We start from the raw sequence: 18,773 nt of genomic DNA on the forward strand, positions 1-18,773 counted from the left end.
CACACACACACACACACACACACACACACCTACCAATAGCATTTCCATCAAGTCTTGTTGAGCCAGTGAATATCCTGAAATGAAAAAGTGAAATTAAAACGATTTTCTTAGATTTATTCTCAAATGTGAAATGCCCAAACTGACAAACAAGATATCACACTGACACTGGACTTGCACTTTGAATATGAATAAACTGGCTTGCACAAACTAAGAAGCAGATAGAACTCAAGTTCCACAGACATATGTCATGATGCAACTCTTAGTCCTAATACATTTTTAGCATATCAAGGGTTGCTGCTGTCCGCTGGTCACTCATTTCAGGTACTAGAGTTCAGTCAGACTGAACTCAAGCACAAATGAATTCAGCCAAATATTTTATTTACATCAAGTTGGCACCAGCCCAACACCACTATCAAAGATGGCAAAGGCACAGAATATGCACTGAATCAAACGTCCATCAGTCGATGCATGCACTATTGTGTTGTATAGTACAATTACCACTAAATAGAAGAAATTCACAATAGATCAAGCAGCTCAAAACTCAAAATCCACATGGCACTTTGGACCAACTACAGCATAGTATTTAACGATACGTAACCTGAGGCATATCCCTCAATTGACAATTACTGTTAAGCCTGATGGACTAATCCTGATTCAATAGGGGGCAAAGGAGGGCAATACCAAGAGCAGCGCCAGATATACTGAAAAACAAAAATTTCAAACTGGAAAAGTTAGAGGACTGCATAGATGCTAATCAGCAGAAACAGCATATTCTGGACAAAGCTAAGCAATCCCACAACTAACACAAACTTTTGCTGGTCTTAAGAAAATTAACAGGAGGAAATATTCAATAATGATGAGAGCTCAGCACAGCAAAAATGGATAAAGGTTGAAACATTAACCATCATCTTCCAGAAATGCCAAGTAGACGATTCACCTTTGCCAGAGTCCCCAAAATTTACAGGTTTCAGGCTTCAGTCAATGGATTCACTTTTTATCACTTTTGATGTAAAGTCACAGTCATCTCGCAAAGGCAATTAGAGATGGATCCAATTAGAGATCCAATTAAACATTGACCTTGCCACAAAGTATCCACAAACAAATAGAAGAAATACCAATGGGTACTGAATCAACACTTTCCTTTCACAGACTACAAAATTATAGGAATATGTAATAATATATTTCACACTGAAGTAGTGCAGACATTGGTCTTTTATGGCTAGGATTGTTGTAGTCGAGAGATGCATGCAAATCTCAACCTGGAATGACTTCATGATATTCTGTGCTTGAAAAAAATTTCTCCCATGCTCATAAGAAAAAAGAAAGTGTCCTTGAAGTTAGTCTACTTGTTAATCATTTATGTTTTCATTAAAATATAGATTTTAAATTCTGACATCTGGAATGAGTAAAACTACAAAAAAAAAACACTTCCATTAAAACAGAGAGGATTGCAAGGGATACAAATCTCCAAAAGTAGCTCCAATTAGGAATAGGTTTTTGTGCCTCTGTTCAGAGCAATGGCTACAAATATTTAGTAGGACAACAACAGAAGTGGCGTATTAAACAATTCTGAATACCCTTTTCCTTTGTCTTATGCTAACGTAGCAAGAGGAAGAATTCAAAATATAGTTGAAAATTGCTCAAGATAAAACATGCAAAATCCATAGTAAGAGGTTTATCTTTTACCTATCTACTGCCACAACTACACTCTGAGAGCTGGTCTCGCCCACAGATTCCTGAATACTGGCTATGTGTTTCTTATCCATAGTGCCAAAGGTACCTGCAAGCAAAGAAACCCCACAAAATTAACATTATACATACTTCAGAGTAAGGAAACACTCAATAAAAATGTTGGCCACCTGAGTCCTAGTTTTTCCCTGCTTGGCATTTATTTCACTACCAAACACAATGATATTGTGGAAAAACATTCAAACTAAGTTATCACTAATCCAACACGTTATACAACACACCATTTCTGCAATAACCGATTTGTTCAACCACATCCTCACTCTACCTTTGATGTCCCAGGCACCAACAAAATCATGATTTTACCATACTGTTTGATCCTCTGGTATGACTCACATTTTTGTGCCTTCAAATTTCAGAGATAAAAACTTGAAAAAACAAACTGCTGGAAACTGGCTAGTCATTCGTTATCATATTGAACTGGGCTACATCTCAAAAAAAACTATTTGATTCTTCAACTAATTTGCTAAAGTCGCTAACTGTTCCACATTCAATCTGCAATGCGAAGTTTACACTTAATCATCATACTTGTCTTATATTAAAAAAATCTCAACTCCAGCAACGCTGCAAATCTCCTGCCCTCCAACCACCTCTGAAGTCCTTGAATATATTCACGAATCCCAAACCCAAGCCCATATTTTCTGGAAATCCACATCTGAATCCTTCCAATCAGGACTGTCAACCTTGACACAGTACAGTTACACCATCAAATAACAAACCACAATGTGACGGTGACAATGGTAAATTAATCCTCCTCAATGCATCTGCTAGGATTTGACACTGTCGACAACACCAACTTTTATCAGTGCCTTTCCAGTTATCCAGCTGGGCGGGACTGCAAAGTTAATTTAGTTTTTACTTACCCAGTTATGGCCAGAAAACTAACTGCAATTGCTTTTTCTGCACTGTCACCTCTGAAGTCCTCAAGAATTTATGCTACAGTCCTCTCATTTTTAAATTTGCTTCACTCTCCCTGGAAAACATGAGGCTTATCTAGACTGCTCACCACTAACTCGGCATCCAATGAGACCAATTTTCTGACAATCACTAAGATTACCATTTCCACCTCCACGAGATTCTGCCCTTTTCTGTACCTCAGCTCCTATTGCCATAACCTTCAACTCTGCTTTTGATAAAACAGCACTTGATCACTTCATTCACTTCCCTCATTCACCCATCAGAATTGTTCTCACTGACCTAGGTTGGCTTCTGTTTAAATTATGCCTTAATTTTAAAACACTCAACTTTGCTTTCAAATTCTAACATACAGACCGAGTCCCACGATCCATTGAGATGCTTGTAATCTTTCAACACTTCAGGTGAAGCATCCCTAATTTTAACTGCCTATAATTTGCATCTATGCCTCAGCTGACATGACCCAAGCTCAAGAAATCATTCTCAAACATTCATCTCTTTTTCTTGCCTCCATGAAGTTGGTCCTTCAAACGTATGTCTGTCAAGTAGCATTTTGTTAGCTATCCTAATAGCTCTGTTTTGTTCTGAGCCAAATTTTGGCAACACCCCTAGGAAATATCTTGGAACCTTTTAGCACATTAGAAGCACAAATGTAAGAAGTACAAAGTTTACACTGCTATTATAAACTAATCTGATAATTTTCTTGGTGTTCAAGTAGACTCTCTTCCTTGGATGAGCATTGTACACGCAACGTAGACCAAGTTGAGCTCTGACATTATAAAATTAACATCTTTTTGTATCTATTTAGTATATATTTTTCAGTTTTCAACAATTCAATCAATTACAAACCAATGATTTATAGTAAAATAGAAAAGCAGTAATAGACTTGAACTCTAATCAGTCTTTGCTTGATAACTAAACCAACTATTGAATAGGCAGTTCTAAAGTGCACAGTGCACTGATGGCAAAACTTGAAGTAAAGTCGTCACAGTTCCAGAGAAAAATAGGACTGCCCTCCCGTTAGAGGGAGACAATTGGCAGTTGCTTTAACCAAAGGGTCACCAGGCCTCAGGTAGGGGTCAAAGGTGAAAAAGGTGAGACCTTCAGGATAACCACAGCAAGAATGGAAATCCTGTTGGTGGTCACTCTGCACTACAAATTAGAAGTCTAGCCAACTGACTCCCTACACTAATCTTGAAGAACAGTACTGTCTTTCTGACTTCCTGAAACTTCCATCTAAATTTATAAGACAATTGCCATTTTCAAGGTGATACTGAAAGAGTCTATTTTTTTGAAATGCAACAGTACAAGTAGGCAGGGTCAGTGACAATGAAAAAGGTGCGTCAACTTGTCTTTGCTATACAATCATGAAGCTACTTAATATCCCAGGCGTTATGCATTTGCTGCAGATCTTTGAGGTTTAAATGTCATAAAATTGAGATGTTGTCCTTTGCATAAAAAGTCTTTTCCCCTCCATGTATAACATAAGCACGAAGGAAAAATGCAGTTAAAAATTACAACCACAGCAAGGAAAAAGGTATCAAAAAGTAGAAGTCCATCGTTCGGTTACCAAATATATAAGCACAAATTACACTTAATTGTGATCATGATGTATTGAAAACAAAAGTGCTCTAAATAAGTTAGCAAGTACTTTATGCTTGATCAAAGAAAAGTGCCCTGACCTGAACAGAACGGACAACTTAGTTTACAACATGGTAATTACAATTCAAACATGAAAAGGCAACAATTCACAATTGAGCAGAACATTTCAAACAAAGGTTTGCAGTAGATGCATCCACATGATAGCTTTACTATGAAGTTATTCATCTTACCTAGTCCTAAGAATTCTTCTCCAGTTCCAGAACTTGTAGTGAATCCATCTTTAGCTCGCAGAGAACCAGAAACATATTTAGTCTTGACCCCTGTACCTATCAACTGTGCCAGCTCCAGCTGGCTAATGCACTTCAGTATCTAGGAACATGAAGATTAGAAATTCAGCAAGTTACCTTTGGAAAAAAAAAGGTGTTTGAGATGAAATTTTACATTCCAGTTACTTTGAAAATTATTAGAATGTTTGCATTTTGTCTGGAAGAAAATGTTCGGTTTTGTTTGTACTTAAAATCAGAAATGGACATATAATCACAAAATACAGAATTAATTCCATCATTTGAAACATTTCGCCTAAAAAAATTCTGCTTTCATCAAGCGTGCATCTGTCTTAAGATTAGCCTGCTTTTAAGAAAAAGGATCAAACAAAAAGATGGCAAATTGCAAGTATTTCACACAGAATCCTTGCAGTGTAGAAGCAGGCTATTTGGTCCATCGAGTTCACACCAACCTTCTGAAGAGCATCCCATCCAGACCCACCCCCCAACCTGATTCCTGTAACACTGCAAACTCCAAACTGACAGTTGCCCGCGGGTGGAATTGAACCTGGGTCTCTGACACTGAGGCAGTGCTAACCATCGAGCCGCCCAAGTGAAGAATTATTAGGAATGTTGTTTGCACTACCCAAATTGTTTCTAAAGTGAGAAATCACAAGATAAATTCACTGAAAATTAAAATATTGGAAATTTCCACACTCAAGCAGTTATTTGAAACATTTAGGCAGTGTGTTAAGCACTATTGAGAATGCTTTCTACTGAGGCTTTTGACGGATACAGAAAGTTGTACTATGACCAAATCCTGTGACAGTTCCAGCAATACTTTTTTTTAAAAAATAGCCCAAATTTATCATTCAATATTGTAAGGGAGAAATAGTGGTATGGCGGAGGTTGACCTTCCTGCTTTAAATTAATTACATGGAACCAAAAGCAGGATATTTCATCTGGTCAGATGATGCTCACTCATGCAAGCCAGACACTTATTAACTGCTTTGATATGGTTTTGCTATTGTGTCAGTGCTAGATCGAAGCAGAAGGGCTCTTGTGGTTGCTGATTGTATCCTCATCTCAGTCAGGATCTGTGTTCAAGTCCCACCTGCTTCAGAGGTGTAATAACACTTCTGTTTCATCTGATTAGTAAGTATCTAGATCCAAAAGTGGTTACCAATAATTAAACAGAACCAGCTACATACAGCCATGAATAATAGTAAAATAAACTTAAACACAGGTCTAGCTAGTTTGACCACAACTTTTGCTTCTTAGTTACTTGCTTAGCCTTTGTGTATTGAATCATATTAGGAATTATGGGTAACAAAAGGGGCAACATTTATCTTTATTCATTGTCCAACAGGGCAAATGCACCCAAGAAAGAAATAGCACACTTGTAATATTTACCTCATGCCAAGAATTTCCAAGGTAGTTACCATCTGTGTGAGCCACAGTAATAAGTGTCTTAATAGTATCTATATTCTTCTGCTTCATTTCTGTGATGCCAGAACTTGCTGTCAATAACGTAAAACGGGCCAGAGCTTGAACATAGGCATCTCGTTCAATCTAAACAAATGATTCATTATTTTATTTGATTTCAAATGTAAAATTACAATGCAAAAGTAGTTATAACAACTTTCAAGAACTTCCTTGAGCATTAGGAGCAAGAAAAATTGGGATTTGATTTCAGTGGGATCCATCTTTCCATATTAAGTCAAACAGCCAGCTTTATCAACATTCAATCCCAGACAGGGCCCACTTTGGTCAAATAAACGTTGGCACAAACAAAACAATTGCCTTTAGCCCAACAACTGAGTTCATTCTCCTTTCTGGCCAAGGCCTCATGTCAAAAACAAGTTTGCTCACAAGCTGTACATCTAGTTTGACACGCAGCTAAGGTTTTGATGCCATATCTTCTTCACAAAAAAACCCATTAATTACTTACACCCCTACTTCATATTAACATCGCTGTTGCTGAAACTTTCTTCCTTTATTCAATGCGAGATTTAACTATCTTAATGCTTTCCTGATCACCCTTCCATTTTCCATCCTCCACTAACGTGTTAAACCAAAACTCAGCTAACCTAAGTCACCTTCGCCAATCACAACTCTACGCTGAAATTTTGAAATTCTGTAGGTTCAATTCTCTCTACAGCCTTCTCTCTTCCTAATAACTTTACCAGGAAGAATAGAAAAGCAGCATGTAAGAGACTGCAGAACTTTGCAGTATAAGGGAATCAGAGTGCCCTGACACACAAAATAAATGTGTGCAGGCACAACAAGTGACTATGCAGGCCAATTTAACACTGTCATTTATTGAAAATGGGATGGAAAATAACAGCTAAGTTTTACTGTAGTACAGGGTGTTGGAGGAACTATATTTGGTGTACCGTGCAGAGCTCTGGTCACCTTAGACAGAAATGGACATAGCTGCATTGCCGTTTAGAGAAGGCCACTTGGTCTATTTCCAGAAAGATTTTTCTTATGTGCAAAGGTGTAATGGGTCATATCTGTATTTAATAGGGTTTTGGGGGAACAACAGGTTATCTTTTCCAAAAATGTAAGATTCTGAACAGTTTGAAAGGGTGAATGGCACAATGTTACCCCATTTGGGAAAAGCTAGACATTTGAAAGGAGAGGACAGCAGTTTCAAAATAAGGGATCTTCCAATATAAGGTGGAAACAATAAACTTTTTCCACTGAGAATTGTTGAAACTAGGTTCCGCAAAGAGCAGTTGAGGTAGGGTCATTGGATATTTTCAAAGCGGAGTGAGATAGATTCTCGACAGACAAGGGTGTCCAAGGGAATAGGTGGTAGACAGGAAAGTTGAAACCATAACCTGCCAAATGGCAGAGTAAGCTTACTCTTTCTGTATGTCTGTCTGTACGCCTATCCTACTCTAGAACCCTTTACAAACTCTGCACTTTTCCAATTTAGACATTTCCCAAAGCCCTTGCATGACCATTGCTGGTCTATTATATATCCCTGATTTTGCATGCACTTGCACAGGCAGGTGCTAATCCCGTTAGTTTCCTTACAAAACGATGACATCTCCCAGACAGGTATTCCAATAGCAAGAAAGTCTAAAACTAAAGAATTGTCTCAGCTTATGTTCTGAAGAACAAAAAATTCCATACATTGTGTGAAAAGCTTAAAACATAGCCCTGAGGAAAAAAGCCTGAAATAATAGAGCATTCAGGTTGCGAGTGTGAGAATACATACCTGCATGCTAAAAATGCAGGCTATCCTAATAGCACATCGGATGCCTTCCAGGCAAAGAAAGGCAACATCAGAATCATCACAGTCTTGCAATCCAACACTGAATGCTGCTAAAAGTGGTGTCCATGCCAGCTGCAAACAAAAACGTACATATGTTGAGCAATGTTTCCGATCAAACCTAATGCTAACAATATCTCAAAATTGAAACCATCTTCCCTGAAAGCAAGAGAATCAAAACTGTTGCATGGCCATCCTGTTTTTTCAACAAAACAAGTTGGAAATAAAATTAGTGTTATAACAACACAAAGTATAACTCAATGAAATAACTGCTTCTGTAAAACAGCACATTTTCCTCTAAACTAAATACAAATGGTTGTATCATCTATAATTAATCGGCAAGGTGCCAAATGACTGGCGTGTGGTTAACGTTGTGCCTTTGGTTAAGAAGGGGTATAGGGAGAAGCCTGAGAATTATAGACCTTTGAGGTTGACTCAGGTGGTGGATAAGTTGTTGGAAGCGATTCTGAGAGACAGAATTTATATACATTTGGAGTGGCAAGGAACAATTAGGAATGGTCAGCATGGTTTTGTGCGACAAAAATGCTGTCTCTCAAACTTGATTGAGTTTTTGAGGAAGTAACCAAGAGGACTGAGGGAGGCAGAGCAATAGACATTGTTTGCTTGGGCTTTGGTAAAGCCTTTGACAAGGTTCCGCATTGTAGACTAAATAGTAAAGTTAGATCACATGCGATTCAGGGTGAACTTGCCAATTGGATATGAATTTGGCTTCATGGTAGGAGACAAAGTGATGGTGGAGGATTGTTTTTTGGATTGTCCCACAAGGATCGGTGCTGGGTCCACTTTTGTCATTTATATAAACGGTTTAGGTGAGAATGTAGAAAACAGGGTTAGTAAGTTTGTGATGACATCAAGATTGGTAGTATAGTGAACAGTGAAGGTGGTTATTTAAGATTATAAAGAGATCTTGATCAATTCGGTCAATGGGATGAGGAGTGGCAAATGGAACTCAATTTGATTAAACTTGAGGTATTGCATTTTGATAAAACAAACAAAGGTAAGGCAATTAAAACTGGGGCTTTGGGTAGTGTTGTAGGACAGGGTGCCCTCAGGTTTCAGGAACACAATTCTTTGTATCACATATAGATAGGGTGGTTAGGAAGGTGTTTAGCGTGCTTGCCTTCATCGCTCAGACCTGAGTGTAGGAGTGGGGGCATTATGTGGATGTTATACCAGATGTTGGTGAGGCCTCTTCTGGAGTAATGTGTCCAATTCTGGTCTCCCTGTGATAGGAAGGATATTATCAAGCTCGAGGGGGTCTGAAAGAGATTTGCCAGGTTGTTGCCAGAATGGAGGGTGAGAGTTATAAGGTGAGGCTGGATAGCCTGAGACTTGTTTCACTAGAGCCTAGCGAGGTCAAGAGGTCATACATCATGGAAGCTAACCCTTCGATCCAACCAGTCCATGCCAAACAAAATCCCAAACTAAACTAGTCCCACCTGCCTGCTCCTAGCCCATAATTCCCCCATTCCCATTCATACACTTATCCAATGTCTTTTTATGCATTGCATTTGTACTCACATTCACCATTTTCAGGAAATTCATTCCACGTGAATCACCTTCTGTATAAAAGAAATTGCCCCCATGCCTTCTTTAAATCCCTCTCCTCTCACCTTAAAAAATATGCCCCCATATCTTGAAATCCCCCATCCTAGGGAAAAGATAGCTACTATTAAGTCTATCTGTCCGCCTCATGATTTTCTTAACTTGCCTCTCAACCTCCTACACTCCAGCGAAAAAAGAGAGTCTCAGCCTATCCAGCTTTTCTTTATAACTCAAGTCTTCCACACCCAGCAACATCCTGATGAGTAACCTCATACAGGTTCATAAATTAAAGAGAGGTATAGATAAGGTCAATGCCAGCTGCCTTTTCCCCAAGGGTGGAGGATTTCAAGGCTTGGGGGCATAATTTGAAGTTGAGGGACATATTTTTTCAGGAGAGAGGAGAAAAATTAAAAAGAAGACAAAGGGCAATTTTTTTTTTTAAAAAAGAAAATGGTTCATATGTAGAATGACCTTCCAGAGGAAGTGGTGGATGCAGGTACAGTTAAAGCATTTAAAAGATATTTGGATAAGTACATGAAGAAGAAATGTTTGGAGGGATATGGGACAAGTGCAGGTAGGTGGGGCTAATTTAGTTTGGCATTATAAAGGTCAGCATGGACTGGTTGGATTGAAGGGTCTGTTTCAATGCTGTTTGACTAATTTTTTTTCCTCTCTCTCTGAAGGCTTCTACATTGTTGTCAATGAAAATGGAAATTTGCTTCCAGATCTCATGTGGTAGTCTGCATGAACCAACAATCCGTAAAACAGAGCACAGTGACACAGCAGTGGATCTTCCACTGTTCTACTAGTGGAGTAAATAGTCTGAGCATGATAGTCTCACTCCATCAGATTATAAATCACAGGTGAAACATATGAATTGAAACAACAATTTAGCTAGTCCACAATGCAAAACGGAGGAAATACTACAATTCAAATGCATTGTTTTCAGTCAATAGCAAGTCTTCCAGGATCCCACTCAGTCCTGTGCTTCGACATAGGGCTAGCAAGCCAATCCAAATCAGCGCCACTATCTGGATTTGCAACAGTGAAGGTGAAACATACAATGACCCTCAAAATTACTTAATTACTTCTAACCATAGTTTACAAATAACAGGGTCTTGGACATTAAATTTATAACTTAAACAAAAACCATGTAACTTTAGTAGAACACAGATAAACAAAGGCAACCTAATACCAATAACCATAACCCCTACTCTCACACACAGAGTTAAGTGATGAATTAGAAAGACAATAAATGTAATTTGACAGTTCAGTAAACAATGGATACCAGATGTTCAGAAATCCTTGAACATCCTGATTGTTCATCAACAAGTAGAATTGTGCATTTGCCTGAATTCTGAACATACCAGTTGAAACAAACAGTTTCAGCAGACATCTAGAAATATTTATTTCTTTCTCACAGATTGGGATTCTTTTCTCAGAACATTCAACAACAATTCACTAACTGGAGAGAAGCTGGAAAGACAGCAAAAACAAAGCAGCTCAGTTTCTGGAAGCTTTCAAAAATGACAAACTCAGTCAGAACTGTTCCCAACAGAAAAAAACATCTGTCCTTGTTCTCTTCTTTTTTAAAAGAAGTTGCCGTTCCAAGTTCAATTCTTAACTTCAATTCCAAATCAAATGAGCGGAAAAAGAAAGAGAAACCACGGTGGCCTCTACCATGTCACAGAAAAATTCTGAGATTGAGAATCAAACTTACTTTAAACATTGGTCTAACATGTTCAAGATGTGTAGCACTGGTAAATGGTGCTTGTGCATGACTAACAGCCTCCATTAGGACTTTTGCAGTTTTTGCCATTTGTTCCATCTCAAGATTATATAGTAGTCTTCGCTGTTTTTCAGTGGCTACACCTAGAAGCAAAGATGATAAAAATTAACACCTGATACCAAGATGGAAAGAAATTAAAGTGAATTCAACTAAAAATTTCCCATTAAATCGAGTGATAATAATCTAGCAAAGTTTAAATTGCTTAGTGAAACAACAAAGTGTAGCAAAAGAAGGTAAAATTTTCAATAAGTAGCTCAATCAGTGCACAGTGAATCAGATATTCTACAAACTATAGGTCAAGACGTACAAACAAAGGCAAAAGAACAACTTTATATGCATTGCCAACTATACTGTGCTGATAACAAGAGCAGTTTCTGCCTGGATGAAAGCCTTGTGTAAACTGAAGATGGACCTTCATGCTTCACACTAAAACTGACTGCATTCCACTTCCTGTTTATTCTAACTTATTTCACAAAGTACCCCCACAATGCTTCACTTTTCTTTTTAAATTCAAATACACCCTTTATTCATAAAAATACCTTGATATACATACATAGTCACTGAAGCAATTTGGTTCTGTACAGTAGCATATGAAGAAGCACAACCTGGGTTATAGGGGGATGGGTCTGGGTGGGATGCTCCAAAGGGCGGTGTGGACTTGTTGGGCCGAAGGGCTTGTTTCTACACTGTAGGGAATCTAATCTCATCAAAAATCACCAGAAGTCATTACAGCAGTAATTGAACTTAAGAGGTTTAAAATGCACAAAGCCTCTAAGGACAGAATATAAACTTTAAAGTAAATAGATGAGGGAGTAGAGTAGAGGTGTATAGGCTGGCTGGCAGATGGGTTGGCAAGTGGTAGGCTTGGCTAGGTGTCTGAAGGGAGCTTAGAGTATCAGGACAGCATTGTTTGTTAGAAGGCGACTAATTCCTCAAGGATTTCCCTAGTAACCAATTACAAAGTACCTACTGCAACTAGACTGGGAACATAATGATGTACAATGTGTCAAATATGTTTGGATAATGTAGTCGATATACATTAACCTGGATTGTGAAGACAATTGAGTAGAGATAGGAGGAGTATTGTTAAGTGTAACATTTGAATAGAAACCATTATTTAGAGGAATAGTTGATTACAAGCTTGTTATTGGTAAGAATAATGTAAAACCTTAGGTCTGGCAATTAAGATTGGAGTTGTACGCCATTTTCTTGATGTGACTCCTGTGTGTGCATGAATGAACACTTAAATAAAGAAATCAGAGTCTCTAAGAAGAAATAAACAAATAGTTAGTACTCACCCTTTTACTTGGTAATATGAAAATAAAAATGTTTATTCCTTTAAGTAATTTAAAATATGCATTTAAACACATGGTTGGGAGGCAGAAAAAAGGGACTTTCTCACAGCAGAGGTTCAATTTAGTAAAAAGCACTTTTGGCCAATAATGATTAATTCTCAAAGTCAGTAAAGGATAAAGATGCGCAAATTGTTTTTTAGTTTGCATCCTAGTGCACGTCACAGAACACAGGCAACTGTTGACATTCAAGAAGTAGAAGAGAACTTCCTCAAAGTCTTCACAAAAGCAGCTGAATAGCGTTCCAGGTACCATCCTGAATGCTCAAGGGCTTTTAGAGAAACAGGAGAGTTGAGCTGGGAAGCTTGTTCAGCAGTTTGGAAAGAAACTTCCCAACCGAAATCCAGAAACTTGAACAGCATACAAAACATTATCCAAAAGGAAAGAGCCACAAAACTTGGTGACCTCTACCAAACAAGTACAGCAATTAGCTAAAACCATGTGGATTCCAGGAAATGCTTGTTTTCTCAGAATAAATTGGACAAAAAATGCAAAATGAAAAATACGTATCTTAACAGAACTTGAAATAAACCAATGTTTCAACAACCCCCTAAACTTAAGTCCCAAAAAAGATGAACTATGAAGCCACCATAATATCTGGACCAATATTTTTAATACATAGAAACTACGACATCCAATATACTCTTGTTTTTGGAGGATCAAGGAAGTATTTGTGCTCTATATTTAGCAGCCGATTTCTTGAAATTGTCAACGTTAAACTTACTTGGTTTGGTAGACTTTGGGATGACTGAAAATTCTTTAGTCTCTTTCATGGCAATTTTTTTCCCTGCAATCTCATCATAAATGGAAGACAGGTATTCTTCTGGCAGATCTTTGTTGTCATGGATCCCACGATTCATTTTTATGTATTGTTCTTTTGTCATTTTGTTCTTTACCTGTTCAAAACATAATTTACACAAGTCTTACAACAGGATTTTAAGGAAGTGCTGGAAAGTAGGACGAATGTGGATTTAGATTAGTTTTTGCCAGTGCAGACTCAATAGACTGAAGGATCTTTTCTGCACTAGGATTCTGTGTTTCCATGAAGCTAAATAGATGTCTTAACTGACTCCTGAATCAAGCTTCTAATAAAATCACTTTTGTTTTAGGGAGGCCCTAAAGATTTTTCATTTGTTTCAACACCACTGATTTAATATTCTTTCCTGTGGCCTTATTTGATCCAAATAATTCTCTTTATAGTAAATAGTTTCTTCAGCAACAGCATAATAATGATGCTAACACTGAGACAGGCGTCAACTTTGGTTGGTAATATAAAATATGTTACCAGATCAGCTGCCTGCTCCCTGTGGATGTTAAAAGTTCCACCCACCTCCACAATAAAGGGCTGATTTTGTGAAGTGACATGGTCTCCTATTGCTGCCATTGCAGTTTCAATAAAATGCAAAAATGTCCAATGTGACGACACAGGAGGAGAATGAAAATACATATTTCATGACCATGCTACAGAGGGATGCCATGGTGGGGGGCAGAAAAGAGAAAGTCCATACCCAAATTAATTGGAATGCTAATCCTCACATTGATTATCCTAAGCTAAGCTGTCACAACACAAATTCAAATCTTCATTCACAAGACATTTTTTCCTGAATTAAGTTACCTGAGGACTGTGCAGATCTGTTGTCAGCATTATAATAGAGTAGGCCAGGACATATGCCGAATCAGCACTTGCAAATAGTATCTGTCTGGGTGGGGAGTAGGGGGGAAAAACAGTTGGGGTAAAAAGTGCATTACCTAATTAAATACAATGTTAAAAATCTTCAAGTACAATTTTTGAAAGCACCACTAGTTCTCACTAAGATTTAAAATGTTTACACTTTGAATTACCCTTGATTACATTCCAAATATCTTGCTGCAAACTTTTCCATGAGTCGGTCAATTTTCTGTGCTTCCCCAGGCAGACGAAAACCTTCAAGATATATACGAAGTGCTGAGACAAAATCCTTCTCACAGAAGTCCAGTTGATCAACATAAGCATACATCACTTCTTTGTTGAATTTACTATTCTCTCCTAGGAATTCACCCACTTGACTCTGGAAGTGTGCAAGGACATTCAGCAGTGTTAAGTTAATTTCAAGTTCTGACATGAGATTAAATAGTCATCAAAAAATTTATATTATAAAGATAGATGATTCTTTCCGTTCACAGACAAGCCAAACACTGGAATAATTAATTAAAAGAATACTCTAAGATAAAGATCTTTTAATCATATTATTTGAGCTCCAAATGAAATAAATATTTGCCATGAAGTGAATATGAATTCAGGATAAACGCCGTGACTGCGGTGGGGTGGAGAGGGTAAAGGAAGGGGGAGATAGACACACAAAGACATTGGGATTAAATGAGCTATTAAACGTGAAGAAAATGCCAATCTCAGGAGTCTGCATTCCAACAAAAAGTCACGTAACATACAACATACCAAGTATAGTCCCCGGCTCATTTAGTCTGCTGTGTAATTCTTACAATCAAACTTTGTATCCACCATTCATAGTTAAAATGAGATTGTCAGAACGAAGAACTGACTTGAAGCTTAAATCAACATGCATCTATGATCATACTGTCAACCATGCATACATGCAAAATATGGGGAGAAGAACATTAAAGTGCCTTGAATTTTGGTTACACTTCAAGATTAAACTTAAAGAAAATACAAGTAGTTTTCTAAAGTCTATTATTTGCAGTCAGATGTTACACTACTCCTGAATTATCCAAAGCTCACAACTTTTATGCTTAAGAACAATAAGCATGCATATGAATCAGAGGCAAAAGAAAAAACATTTAATTTTTTTTGCTTGTTAGGATACTGGCTTTTTTTTTTTCCACTAAATTTTACATTCAGAAATAGAACAAAACATCACTGGCAGAGAAAAGAGTTTTTACTCACATCTCATGATGTAATGTAAATCTTACCGAATCTAATCTTTCTTCTTGTTGGAGAAATTGAGCAATGTCTTCAGCTGTTGTGCCCAACATTCCTTGGTCTTGCAAGTACTGCACACCTTTCTTTGGCTTTCTGTTGAACCTGGAGAAGAAAAAAAAGTGTGATTACCATCATTGTCATTTGACAAGAGCTACTGCAGGCACACCCAAGGATTTCACAGATTTTCTAATCTGGAATGTAAAGTCCACTTTTTTTATACTTCTTAAATTTGGATTGTGGACGGAAATAGGAAAGGAGTTTTAAACCAAGTATTGTGGCAGGAGCTTTTGCATCTTCAAAAACAAGTTAACTGGAATTTATTGGGAGGTGTGCTAACACTGTTGCTTTGTTCAAACAGTGGGGAGATGATGCCTTGGCATCATGGGGTGAACATTCATTTGTAAGCTTTGCTGGAGGCAGATTGCCCATTGGTTTGTGCATTAAGGATCAGTTGTGGAGGCGAGAAGTCATCAAGTTGACAACTCTGACTGCTTGGCAGGGGAACAGAATGTGCATGAACACCACAGGGCCGAAAGTCTCCAGACTGCAGGGAAAGGATCTCTCTTAATCTGCAGAGAATAACCAAACCCAGAAACAGCTAACTACTTTCCCCCCTCTCAACGGTTGTTGTAAACTGTTGCCTCTAACTAGCGACTGAAAGAATGAACAATTAGTGTACCAATTGTCTCACGTCTGCAGCAAAGATCTTGTAAAGAATAAGCAGCTTGGAGATGAGAAGGACTTAAAGTAAAATAAACCCCTCTGGATCTTATTGACTGGTAATTTTGAACAAATTCCCCAGTTTTATTTTTCCACCCATAGTGTTTGTTTTTCTACAGGCATGTGCACACACATGTGCATGTGTTTAAGGGCCTTAGAGTTTCTCCTACAGGACCCACGTGTTGCCAGTTCATATTTTTGTTTGACTGTGGCTAGAAGGGATTTCTTTGTAATAAATAGCAGTTTCTTATGAAGTATGGTCTGGTCCAGGTTTTGTTAGTATGAGTTCATCATTTGAGCAATTTGATTAAATATTTAACATTGTGACAACCTGGTATAAGTGGTGTTTAAATAGTGGCATGTACCTCATGTTTGTAAGTAGCTGTTCCTTGTCAACTTACTGTGAAGTATGCTGAAAGCCAACACTATTCCGACAAAATTTCCAAAAGCTATGATACACCATCAAAGCAGCCAGGTGCAAATGCTCATGGTTCATTCTAAATCTAGAAGCTATACCTCAAAAATAAAACTGTCTACTTTTAGGTATATACACAGATGCAAATTGTTCAAACAAAAAGTGATTTTTTGCAACTTCTTGCCACAGACCCCAGTTCAAGACTTGAAAATTATTACAACCCCTCAGGAGAGTCGGTGCCTGACCTGTTAGGCCAAATGTGCAGATATTATGATTTGGTTAAAGTTGTTTAGCAGCTATTGTTGCCTCAGAGCTTGCAACTCCAAAAATTTCAGCTCCACTTTGACAAGCACTGAATTAAACTATCTAACATAGTCCAATTGCCCTGCATCTTATATATTCTTCTTTTTCAAGTATATATCCAATTCCTTTAAAATGTCACAGCCTCAGCCTCAATAGCCACTTGTATTTTAAATGTTTTTACATAAATCTTTGTTTCCACAGGCAAATGAAGGGTGGTCTTGGAACATTTTTGATCCTGATTTATATTCTTGTCCATATCTGTTATATTCACACAAACTAAATGGATGCAATTAAATACTATTCAAGTTGTACATGCATAAATTGCCAAACCAGATTCAAAGTAACTGGTTCAACCTTTCACGGGTAACAAAGTGAGGAGCTCCTCTGATGCTGCCTGGCCTGTTGTGTTCTTCTAGCTCCACACTTTTGTTATCTGACTCCAGCATGTGCAGTTCTTGCTATCTCGATCTTTCATGGGCATTTGTGACTGAAACAATGCTACAGCGTATTTTTAATGGGCTGGCAAATCAGACTTGTAGTATTTACAACGTTAACAAAATGGTCCAGCCATGCATATGCAGATAAGACAACTGAACTTGATGCAGTTGAATTCTATCAAAAAGAAAGGAATAACCATCCGAAAGCTCATTGTACTAGATTTCAAGCATATTTGCAAAGGTTTACATTTCTTTTTCTTACTGGGTTATTTATTCTGGGTAAACTAAGTTTTTTTTAAAGGAAGAAACAATATCTTTTGAGCACAGGTTTAAGAGTCACTCTCCAAAACAAATATTGCTATTTTGTTAAAGGAATAGTTTAGAAATACACTTTCTGTGCTTAAACAGGAGGCTACCAGATAATTCAGAGCCAACAGTTGGCTAAATGGCAGAATTCCACCACCAAATCAGATGTTTTAGCCTTGTATTCCATTCTAAGCTGTCTTGGCAAGTGTAGCCTTGGCACTTAATTTGGGTTTGACGTCCAGTGTGTGTCAGATTCCCTCCTCCCTCTCCATCATTTACATTGTGATAAAACCATTCCACCCTACAGCAATCACCTTATCAGTTTGTGTAATGACAATGGTATTCACATTAGTCAGATCTTCACAACAACCAAGACCTTCTTTACCACAAAGAAAGTGGGCAGAAGACATCACAAAAACAAAGTCCCTGAAGCTGATTTTTCTCTTTCTCACGGTCGAAACATGGTTAATACATGCATGGTTTGCAGAGGTAGCTTGTCAATTAAGCCATTAACTGGTACAATTTGTTTAGGATAGCCAGTGTACACCTTTTGGAGAGGTGATGCACCCTTATGGATATGATTCCTGGATACCTTTGGGGTGAAGGTCAAGGGCAGCTGTGTAGGCCCACTCAGGATTGCTATCTGCGGAGAAAACTGTATTTGAAAGGTGCGTAAACTGACCCAGAACTTTCCCAGCTGCTGGAGGCAATAGTGGGTGCCAGGAGATTTCCAGCGGCGTTAAATTTCATAGGTTGGCATTGATACGGCATGAAGATGGTGTCAAGGTGAGGGCACACGAGGCATTGTGGACTGGAGAAATGTTTCATATTTTAATAATTTATTTTAACTTTTGACCACACAGTGCAGCCTCATGGCAGATTTTACACCTTGCTTACTTTGAGAACTGGCAGCCTTCTCAGCTCTTCCCAGGTCACCTGGCCCAACTTGCCATTATGTTCATCAACCTTGAACTGCTACAACTATTCACACTACCACCTCCAGGAAGACAGTATGAAGAGAAGTAAACTTTACTCCGAAAAACTGCACATGTACAGCATTTCTCAGTTTTAGATGGACCAAATTTTCTCTATATCTTCTGTGATTTAATACATTTCACTCTGACTTACTCAATTTTTTTGC

The 18,773-nt window shown here is 38.0% G+C and overlaps 1 protein-coding gene across 3 annotated transcripts in view; it reads right to left on the reverse strand.

Annotated features, from left to right (window-relative positions):
- LOC125461242 (brefeldin A-inhibited guanine nucleotide-exchange protein 2-like) overlaps window positions 1-18,773 on the reverse strand; it is a 91,536-nt gene that overhangs the window by 27,437 nt on the left and 45,326 nt on the right. For all 3 annotated transcript variants that reach the window (XM_059652807.1, XM_048549762.2, XM_048549763.2), the window contains exons 15-24: window positions 15,442-15,553; window positions 14,359-14,564; window positions 14,132-14,216; window positions 13,241-13,412; window positions 11,096-11,247; window positions 7,756-7,884; window positions 5,940-6,098; window positions 4,494-4,632; window positions 1,687-1,780; window positions 34-74 (exon numbers count right to left, since the gene is read on the reverse strand). In XM_059652807.1, coding sequence (XP_059508790.1) covers window positions 34-74; window positions 1,687-1,780; window positions 4,494-4,632; window positions 5,940-6,098; window positions 7,756-7,884; window positions 11,096-11,247; window positions 13,241-13,412; window positions 14,132-14,216; window positions 14,359-14,564; window positions 15,442-15,553 — 1,289 coding nt within the window. The remainder of the gene's footprint in view (window positions 1-33; window positions 75-1,686; window positions 1,781-4,493; window positions 4,633-5,939; window positions 6,099-7,755; window positions 7,885-11,095; window positions 11,248-13,240; window positions 13,413-14,131; window positions 14,217-14,358; window positions 14,565-15,441; window positions 15,554-18,773) is intronic.

The sequence above is a fragment of the Stegostoma tigrinum genome, chromosome 19, assembly GCF_030684315.1.
Source record: "Stegostoma tigrinum isolate sSteTig4 chromosome 19, sSteTig4.hap1, whole genome shotgun sequence".
NCBI lineage: Eukaryota > Metazoa > Chordata > Chondrichthyes > Orectolobiformes > Stegostomatidae > Stegostoma > Stegostoma tigrinum.